The sequence below is a fragment of the Agelaius tricolor genome, unplaced genomic scaffold (genome assembly GCF_023055355.1).
Source record: "Agelaius tricolor isolate 1412-34295 unplaced genomic scaffold, bAgeTri1.0.p SCAF_19, whole genome shotgun sequence".
NCBI classification, from domain to species: domain Eukaryota; kingdom Metazoa; phylum Chordata; class Aves; order Passeriformes; family Icteridae; genus Agelaius; species Agelaius tricolor.
Window position 1 is genome coordinate 1,588,021 of NW_027269279.1, and position 9,558 is coordinate 1,597,578.

Genomic DNA, 9,558 nt, shown 5'->3' on the forward strand with positions numbered 1-9,558 from the left:
GCCCAAGGTTTTCCATATTTTTCCCCACTTGTTGGAAATATCTGTCAAAGAAAAAAAACCTCCATGAAATCTGTATCCAGCTCCTGACATCCCCCTTTGCTTCAGGAGGAGAGTCTGGGAGGGAAAAAGGGATTTGTATATTTTATGTCTTAAAAATCTTCACTGTCTGAGCTTTCTAGAGAGGGAGGAGGTCTGTCCTTCACTGCAGATTTGGCATTTATGCTGGAAAAGCTTCCCCACAAAGCACTAAACACCTCAAAAGACATGTTGGGTTAGGAAAAACCAGATTGATGTTTTATTGTATAGCACTGAACAGTAATCAAGACAAATTATCTCCAGCTAATCATCCCAGGAGAGTCTGTGTGTGGTTTGAGCAAACCTTGATCAAAAAGCAGCTTGTGAAAAAATTAAAGAGGATTTTTGGGGATCTCTCAGCTGTGGTGCAGGGCCACCAGTGACTCAGTCCCTGAGTTTTCCCACTGTTTAACAGATCCCAGTAGGATGGGATGGACAGGAAATCCCTGCAAGAGCTGGGCCCAGTGCTCTTGCCTTGGCACTGCTGGTTGTACTACAGGGAGTAAATCTCTAGTAAGGACCTGTGGGGCTTCTCCAGGCTGGAAAATTCTGTCCTCCTTCACTGACCAGCCTCAAAAATAACCAAATCCTGTGCTGGCATCAAATGGGGATGAATTCTCTTCCCTTTCCTGGCTCCTGCTGTCCAGCAGGGCCGTGCCTGGTGCAGTTCCACTGGGCTGGAGGGAGGGGTGTGCAGGGTGGGGGTGCTCAGAGCAGCCCCCCCAGCAGAATGCTCCCCATGGTGGCTGCCAGCAGGAGAGCAAGGCAGGAGCAGAGCCTGGATCCTGATCCTGATCCTGCAGGGAGGGAGAGCACAGGGAATGGGATTCTGCAGCTGCCCAGGGAGGGCTGTGGGCTCAGGAGGTGATGGGACACCTTGAAGTGCACCTGAGAACCCAAGGGCAGCCCCAGGGCCATGTCCCCAGCTGTCCCCCAGCACTGAATCCCCCCAGGAAGGAGAGGGAGCAGGCAGCTTTGTCCTCCCCAGCATTGCCAAGCCTTTCCCACGTTCCCAGCTCACCAGGCACGGTCTGCAGGTTGATGTGGCCGTTGGAGGTTGGCTGGGCTGGCTCTGGAACACTCCCAGGTGTGGGTTTGGGGCTGGGGACAGGGCTGGGAGGGGAGCTGGGCTGGCATGGCATGGCTGGGGAGGAGCTGAGGCTTGTTTGGGGGGCAATGGTGGAGCTGGGAATTGGGGTGGGCGTGTGTGGGGCTGGGGTGGCAGTGGGGCCAGAGGAGGGGTTAGGGACAGGAGTGGCAGTGGGGCCAGAGGTGGCATTGGAGATGGGGGTGGCATTGGGAGGAGATGTAGGATTGGGGACAGTGGTGACAGTGCTGTGGGTGGCAGTGGGAGCAGAGGAGGGGTTGGGGACAGTGGTGACAGTGCTAGGGGTGGCAGTAGGAGCAGAGGAGGGGTTGGGGACAGTGGTGACAGTGCTAGGGGTGGCAGTAGGAGCAGAGGAGGGGTTAGGGACAGTGGTGACAGTGCTAGGGGTGGCAGTAGGAGCAGAGGAGGGGTTGGGGACAAGGGTGGCACTGGGAGAAGAGGTGGGATTGGGGACAGTGGTGATGGTGCTGTGGGTGGTAGTGGGAGCAGAGGAGTGAGGGACAGGGGTGGCAGTGTGAGCACAGGAGGGTTTGGGAGTGGGAGCAGAGGTGGGATTGGGGACAGTGGTGACAGTGCTGTGGGTGGCAGTAGGAGCAGAGGTGGGATTGGGGACAGTGGTGACAGTGCTGTGGGTGGCAGTAGGAGCAGAGGTGGGATTGGGGACAGGGGTGACAGTGCTGTGGGTGGCAGTGGGAGCAGAGGAGTGGTTGGGGACAGTGGTGACAGTGCTGTGGGTGGCAGTGGGAGCAGAGGAGGGGTTAGGGACAGTGGTGGCAGTGGGAGCAGAGGTGGGATTGGGGACAGGGGTGGCAGTAGGAGCAGAGGTGGGATTGGGGACAGTGGTGACAGTGCTGTGGGTGGCAGTAGGAGCAGAGGTGGGATTGGGGACAGTGGTGACAGTGCTGTGGGTGGTACCAGCTGGGTTAGTGCCAGCACTAGTGCTGGTGGTGGCCCTGGAGGTGACAGCAGGGCCTGGGGTGGCACTGGGGCTGCTGGTGGCCAGGAGGGTGCTGAGCAGGGTGGCAGCAGGGGAGGTGGCTCTGTCTGGGGTGGGGGCCGGGTGGGTGGAGCAGGGCGCTGTGCTGGTCACAGCAGAGGGGCTGGCAGTGGGGACAGGGGGGACAGTGGGACCCGCAGTGTGTGGGGGGCTGCCTGGGGGGGTTGGGCTCACAGTGCTCGGGGTGGGGGTCCTGGGGGGCACCGTGCTCGGCTGAGGGGTCGAGGGGCTGCTAAGGGCAGTGGTGGTGGGGACAGTGGTGGTGGAGGTGACACTGGCTGGGGTGGTGGCAGTGGCTGTGCTGGTGGCAGCGGAGCCGCCTGTCCCCGTGGGCTGGGGCCGCCCTCCCTGCAGGCCGATGTCCAGCACGCAGTCCAGCTCCTGCTGGGATTGCTGCTGCACCCAGCTCACCACCAAGGGCTCGTGCTCGTGCTCCTTCAGCTCAGGGAGGTTTTCCCCCAGCAAATGTTTCACATCAGTGACGCTGAGTTTCTGCAACACACACACAGAGCACCCCCTTCCCTCGCCCTTACAGCCCCAAACGATTTGCTAACGGGGCTGCAGAGCAACTGAAACTTCCTAAAGGAAATTTATGAAGGTGAGAAAGTGGAGAATTGGTGATTTGGTTGGGCTCTGACCTCAGCCCCCCCTGCTCAGCACTCAGCCAGCCCTGCCCTTCCCTGGGGAGAGGGGCAGCAGCACCCCAGGGCTGTACCTGCAGTTCCTCAGGGTTTAGGGCGAGGAAGGTGTCCAGATCCATGTTTATGGCCACACCAGCATTAGCCAACTCCTTCAGATCTTCTGCTGGAGCTCCACCTAAAAGAGAGCCCAGGGGACACCTGGAGATGTGCAAACCCTTCCAGCGCTTCTGGGGAGGGATTTGGTGAGGTTCTGGAGACTGCCAGGCCTGTCTGTGACCCTGAACCTGATGGAGGGAGGGAGGGAGGGTGGAGGGGAAGCACCTACCCAGGTATGGACGGATCTGCCAGTAATAGTAGCCAGGGGTGCTGGCCAGGCTGGCAAAGGCCTCCTGGGCCTTCCTATAGAGCTGATCCTTCTTGGTTTGGGAGCATGAAGAGATGTTCAACTGCCCAGCAGTCCTGGAAGGGGGGCACAGGTCAGCTCTGATGCCTTCAGTCTGAGCTTTCCTATTTCCCAGATTCTGCACTGCATTGGTCCATGACTCTGAACTCCATACAAAGTGTCAGCAGTTCTCCTCACAGCTCAGTCACACAGAACAATCCTTTTCCTTTTCCAGCCCCAGAACCAAGGACACCGCTGCAGCTCCAGGCCCCAAAAGTGCAAACAACAGGGAATGGAGGAGAGCAGTCTGGGAGGGTGGGACTGCATCACCTGAGCTGGAACTGGACAATGAACCCAATATGGGAATGGACCAAAACTTAGCAAAGTGTGACAACTCCTGACCCATCTTGGGTGTAGCCCTGGCCAGGCCCTTGCACTGCCCAAGGTGAATCCTTTGAGGCCTTTTAATAAATCCCTGCTTTATTCCTTAACACTGTTCAGCCTCTGCTCCAGGCAGCCTCTCAAGGCATCAGCAGCATCCCAAATTGCAGATAAATTGTTCTGGTGGCTGGGAGGGACAAGGGAGATATCCCTGCTCATGGTCCTGGAGCTCAGGTAGGATCTGGGATTGGGACACGGCCATCCCATGGGCTGGTTGGGACTGGGGACATCCCCAACAGACCTGGGGCTCTTCCATGCCACCTCCCCAGAGCCCAGGGCCTCTCAGGGCTGAGAAGCAGCTCACCCAATGGCTGCAGCAGGGATCTGCTGGATCTGCTCCTCCTGCAGGTTGCACAGGTGTTTGCCTCTGATTTCCTGGAGCAGGGGCCCTGTCAAGGAGCCCCCCAGGGCCAGGTACTTGCTGAGCAGCTGCTGCACCTGAGGGACACAGGGCACGTGGGAGGCACAGGCAGGGATGGGAGATGCTCCTGGGAAGGATGGCAGGGCTGCCAACCCCCCAAAACCCCACAATGCCTCCACCCTGAGCTGGGCTGGGACAGGGGCAGTCCCAGTTTGGGTTCCTCACCATCCATCCCCTTCTGCTGCCGTGGGTTTACCTGGGAATCATTCCACACTCCTCCCACATTTCTGAGCAGAGCAGAGAGGGTGTCACTGGATGTCACATGCCACTTGCTGATCTCCTCCTCTGTGTACAGGTGGGCGAGCATCCCCAGGTGCCTCAGCTTCTCATCTGGGATCTCTGACCCCTGGAAAAACTGTGGGGCAGGAAAGAGGGAAGGGAAAATAGGGCAGGAATGAGTGCAAAGGACCCACTTGGGCACCTTCATCCCTGTGCCCACTGAGCCCTGTTCCCTGCCCATCCTGGCTTGGCCTGTGCTGCTGGGGGGGCTCCTGTCCTGTGCCACCCCTTACCTCATCCACCTTTTTTTTCAGGACCCAGGAAGCCTCTGAGGTGAATGGCAGATCCTGCACAGCCTCCAGGTTTTCTACCAACACATTATTGCTCAGGCACAGGTCGAGCTCCTCAGGGAAGAGTAAGAGGATGTCCTCGATGTTGCTGGTGGTGATGGGCTCGAACTGGCAGCCTGAGGGCAAGGACTTGGTCAGGCAGAAGGTGTGGGATCTCTTCCCACCTGGCCCTGCTCCTGCTACAGGGCTCAGAGCCCTGCTGAAGGACAGGATATCACAAAAATGGGGCTCAAGCCACAGTGGATCCTGCTCCCATCCCCTGGTCCCCAACCCATGGAGATGTCTCATTTGCTGTTATTCCCTAAAGTCATTCCAGAAGAACCTGGTGATGTTTTGCAGCCCACTTGTGCTTAGTCCTGTTAAAATCAGCTCAAACTGTTCCATGTCCCCTACCAGGAGCATCCTCTGCTCCTGCATCATCCTGCCCTGGGGACTGTCCCACTGTCCCAGCTCCTTCCTGAGTGCTGCCACCACATCCCTGCTCCCAGGTAAGAGCAACCCTCCCAACCCCGTGCTTCAAGGACATTTCCCCACTTCCCCAGTTTGTGGGAATCCCAGATTTCTGTCTGGTCCAGCCGGGAGCTCCCAGACCCTACCAGCCCCGGGCATTGTCCCCTCCCAGAGCTCTGGCCCGGCCGGAGGGAAGGGAAACGCTCACGGTCGGCGCTGCGCTGCCGCCGGGGCTGGGAGGCGGCTGAGGCTGCTGCGAGCGCCCTGAGGAGCATCAGGGATTTCTCCCGCTGGGAACGCCCCTGGCTGATGTAGGCGGCAGCGATGCTCCTCCTGAAATCCTCCTGTGCTGCCTGCGGGGACACAGGGTGCTGGGACAGAGAGTGTGGGACCGGGGGGACGGGGACAGAGAGTGCTGGGACCGGGGGGACGGGGACAGAGGGTGCTGGGACCGGGGGGACAGGGACAGAGAGTGCTGGGACCGGGGAGCACAGGGACAGAGAGTGCTGGGACCGGGGAGCACAGGGACAGAGAGTGCTGGGACCGGGGACACAGGGACAGAGGGGTTCTAGGACCGGGGGGACAGGGATAGAGGGGTTCTAGGATCGGGGGGACAGGGACAGAGGGGTTCTAGGATCGGGGAGCACAGGGACCAAGGGGTTCTAGGATCGGGGAGCACAGGGACAGAGGGGTTCTAGGATCGGGGGGACAGGGAGAGAGGCGTTCTTGGATCGGGGAGCACAGGGACAGAGGGGTTCTTGGATCGGGGAGCACAGGATCCCGGGTCTCCCAGCCTCGGAGCTGACCTGCCCGATGCTCCTCTCCCCCCGAGGAGGAAGGGACCTTACCTCGGCCACCAAACTCAGCGTGGTCTGGTTCAACGCCAGCACGAGCGGCCCCAGATCTTGCAGAGTCTGTAAATCCCAGCTTGAAGGATCCCTGCGGCAGCAGGAGCACGACCAGCTCAGCATGCCCGTGGATCCCCACCCCTCCTGTTCACCTCCAGGAGCAGGAGGGCTCCTCACCCGTACGCTGTGTCCCCCGAGAGGAGCAGGGCATTGAGGGCGTCCTGCTGTGCCGCTGTCAGCGCCGGGCAGAGCTTCAGCTTCTCCAGGATGCTGGGGTCCGAGGCCGGGATGGTGCCCGGCTCCAGGTCACACACCAGCGCCCCTAGGCTGTACATGTGGGGTGTCATGAAAATGTCCCCTAAAATCAGTGCCGGGGTGCTGCCATCCCCACGGCCGGGTGGGTGCCCCCATATCCCGGGATTTGGGTGAGGGAGAAAAGAGCAGCGCCCGGGTTTCAGCCGGGGCGAGGCTCCCGCTGCAGCCGCGTGGAGGAAGGAGAATTCTCTCTCGGTGTGTTTGTGTTTTTGCAGGAGCCCAGCCCGCTGCAATCCCAGCTCGGAACCGGCTGCACAGGGCTGTAAATCCTCCCTGCCCAGTGACCCAGCACAGCAGCAGATGTGGCATAAAGGCAAATTCACCCCAACAGACCCCCCGGGAGCCCCTAGAGCCCCCACCGGAGCTGGTACTTACTGGGGATGCTCAGCGTTGGACAGGACGGCCCCAACAATCAGGGCAGCCTGTGGAGAGGATGGGGGATGCTCAGCCCCGGTAAGGAAAGGGAAGAAGGGATCTGAGATTCAGGGAATGGGATCTGACCCAGCTGGAGGACCCAGACTGCTGCCCGTGGGAGCAGCCAGGAGCTGCAGCATCCCCTGGGTTGCTTGTGGGGACAAAAGCCATCAAAGCCACTCTCAGCAGCGGGGACACTCAGGTCGGTCTGTCCCTGCTTGTCTGGAGCTGGGTTTGGGAGCAGGGCATGGAGGGGAAGGACGGGACAAGGACAGGGCCACGCTGTGCTCAGGGGGACAGCAGGGAGGGGGTGGCTGTGCCGCCCTGGAAATGAGCACTGCGGGAACGGTGGCAGCTCCAGCCCCTGCTGGGGAATTTTGGGAAAGCCCTGGCACGGTGGGAGCCAGCAGAGCCGGCAGGGACTCACCGCTGTGGCTTTCACCGGGTCTGTGGCGACACCTGCGAGGAAGCAGGAGCAGGTTAGGAAACATCCCTGGAGTATGAAAGGCTCATCGATCGGGGCTGCTCCAAGGAGCTCCGGGTCTGAAGTCTGGGAAGAGCCTTTCCTTTGCTAATTTCGTGTTTAGGAAATGCTGCAGATCCCTATGAAGGGAGCAGCCCCCAGCCCAAGCACCCCCGGCTCCATCCAAGAGGGTGTGGAAGACAAAAGGGGATAAATCCATCCCTGGAAATCTGGGAAGATGTCCCTGGGAAAAGCCTGCGGATGCTGAGGGGAGCAGGAGGCAGAGCCCTGGCGGGCTGAACCAAGCGGGATCGGGATGAGGAGCAGCACAGCTGGAGCATCCCTGGTGCCAGGGGGTGCCAGGGGGTGCCAGGGGGTCCTGGGGCAGTTGTTGGGGACAGGATGTGACTCACGGAGGCAGAGGGTGACGGCTGCCAGGGCTGGGGCTGCCCACACCATGGTGCTGGTACCGGGGGTTCGTCCTTGGAGCGGGTCTGGAGAGCCGTGCCCCACACTTGGAATTGCTGGAGGTCCTGGGGCTGAGTCTGTCACCCAACACTGGGACTGGAGCTGTTCCACACTTGGGGTCAGAGCTTGGGGACAGCACTGGAGGTCCTGGGGAGATTCTGTCACCCAGCACTGGGACTGGAGCTCTGGGGTCAGGGGTCTCACTGTGCCCACCCCATCTCTGTGGTGCTGCACAGGCCCCCAGCCACCATGGGAGAGATTTTAAATCTGATATAACAGAAAACAGGGCTTTTCCCACCCGTTTGTAAAAGAAACTCCACAATTGTCCTGCAGGGACAGGGTCCCCCTCAATCCCCCAGCTCCTCACCAGCACAGACTGGGAGAAATCCAGTGCAAGGCAGTGGGGGAGCCCAGCAGGTGTTCCCCACCCCTCCACACCCCTCACAGGGATCCCCTGATAGAAAATCAATCCCTGCTCCTGAAACTGCCCCAGGGCTGCCCACAGCAATCCATTATCACTGTTTGAACTCAACACAAGGAATTTTCCCCCCCTAAATCTCATTTTTCCCCCCCCCAAATCTCATTTTTCCCCCCAAAATCCTACCGTGGCTGTGTCGAGCTGTTCTCCTCCCCCTCGTCCAGAGGGATTTGGCTCCGGGATGGGAGGATTCCCCCGGGAAGGTGCTGGTGGGGCTGGGCCAGGGGCTGGGCAGGCTCGGCACTTTATCTGTGCGGGGTGGGGATGTTGCTCTGCACACGGGGTGTGACGGGGCAGTTTCTCAACTCTGTTTTGTCAGGCTCCTTTCCTTCTCCCTGGCTTTGCTTTGGGATTGTTTCCTACTTCTCATAAAGGGTCACTGAGCTCTGGGTTCAGCTGAACCGAAAGTGAACCCAGAAGGAGTTAAAGCCTCTGGTTTGGGAGTTTCTGTGCCCCTGAGGGGGATTAAGGTGCTCCAGGTGAGGGGGAAACCTGTAAAGCTGCTCAGGGGTTATTTTATAGGGCAGGTAGGGTACAGAACAGACTGAGCCCAGTGATGGGCTCAGCACCCTCTGGGAGGTGTCTCCCCTCTTCTTTTTCCCCGGATCACAGTAATCCCATTCCCTTTTTTTCAGCTTTTCCCTTGATCGTGCTCCAAATGTCAAGCACGTGTCATGAAGGGGACCAAGACCAAAGGAATCAAATCCTTCCCAAGGCTCTGAGATGACAACCTGGAGGAGCTGTGAGCACAAACTTTATCTGAGCTTTTATCCCGGGAAAAGGGAAGGGTGGCTGGGCTGGGGCAGGGCTGCACCCCCCTCTCAGCCAGGTTTGGGGGTCCCAGCCCTCACCAAGGGTCCCTGGAGCTGCTGGCAGTGTCAAGAGGGGTTTGTCACCCCAGCCCTGTCCTGTCCCCAGCCCCATCCCGCAACCGGTCTTTCAGCCCCAGGGCTGGGTCGACGCCCATGGGTGTTGCTGATTTCTATTTTGGAAGGATTTACTGTGAAAATAGCTCCTGTTGGGACAGTAAAATTACAGAATGCTATGAGGCTACCGGAGGGACCCAGCCCCTGCCCCGGGCTGGCTGGACAAAGGTGGCTGGAGCAGGAGGGCAGGGACACATCAGGGCCACTCAGGGGGTCACCGTGTCCGCTGTGTCCCTGTGGAGATCAAAGCTGGCCCTGAAACCCCCTCGGGAGCTGCCACTGGAGGATCCACTCTGAACTCGAACATGTGGGGGAACATCTGCCCCAGGCTGTTCCTGGGGACATTCCCAGGTCAGCTGTGAGCTCTGACTGCAGGTCCCTGTGCCAGGAGGGCTGGGAGTGCTCCTCTCCCTTAACCAGTGGCCCTCTGCCCACGTCTAGTTCATAATCTTCAAAAAATCTCCCAGTCTTAAAGACTGTAATAATTCCTTGGGTCTTCAGTAAGTTTTTCCTCTGCTCTGACCTGAGGGATGAGTGTCCCTCACAACAATCCTGCAGCTCA

The 9,558-nt window shown here is 59.4% G+C and overlaps 1 protein-coding gene across 1 annotated transcript; it reads right to left on the reverse strand.

The window, feature by feature from the left end:
- Positions 1–932: 932 nt before the first annotated feature.
- Positions 933–6,267, reverse strand: LOC139598369 (mucin-6-like). The gene is made up of 9 exons (XM_071444689.1): positions 6,110–6,267; positions 5,933–6,023; positions 5,293–5,437; positions 4,578–4,750; positions 4,262–4,420; positions 3,949–4,082; positions 3,147–3,280; positions 2,896–2,996; positions 933–2,672 (listed from the first exon to the last, which is right to left on the reverse strand). Exons 1-9 carry the CDS (start codon positions 6,265–6,267, stop codon positions 933–935), a joined length of 2,835 nt encoding a protein of 944 aa, XP_071300790.1.
- Positions 6,268–9,558: the final 3,291 nt, after the last annotated feature.

Bases quoted from the DNA above. Each gene is read 5' to 3' on its own strand.
- LOC139598369 (XM_071444689.1), bottom strand. From the start codon at position 6,267: ATGTACAGCCTAGGGGCGCTGGTGTGTGACCTGGAGCCGGGCACCATC. The intron at 6,024-6,109 runs GTGAGGAGCCCT...CTGCTGCCGCAG, and splicing joins TCGGGGGACACAGCGTACGG to GGATCCTTCAAGCTGGGATT. The intron at 2,673-2,895 runs GTACAGCCCTGG...TGTGTGTTGCAG, and splicing joins TAAACCCTGAGGAACTGCAG to AAACTCAGCGTCACTGATGT.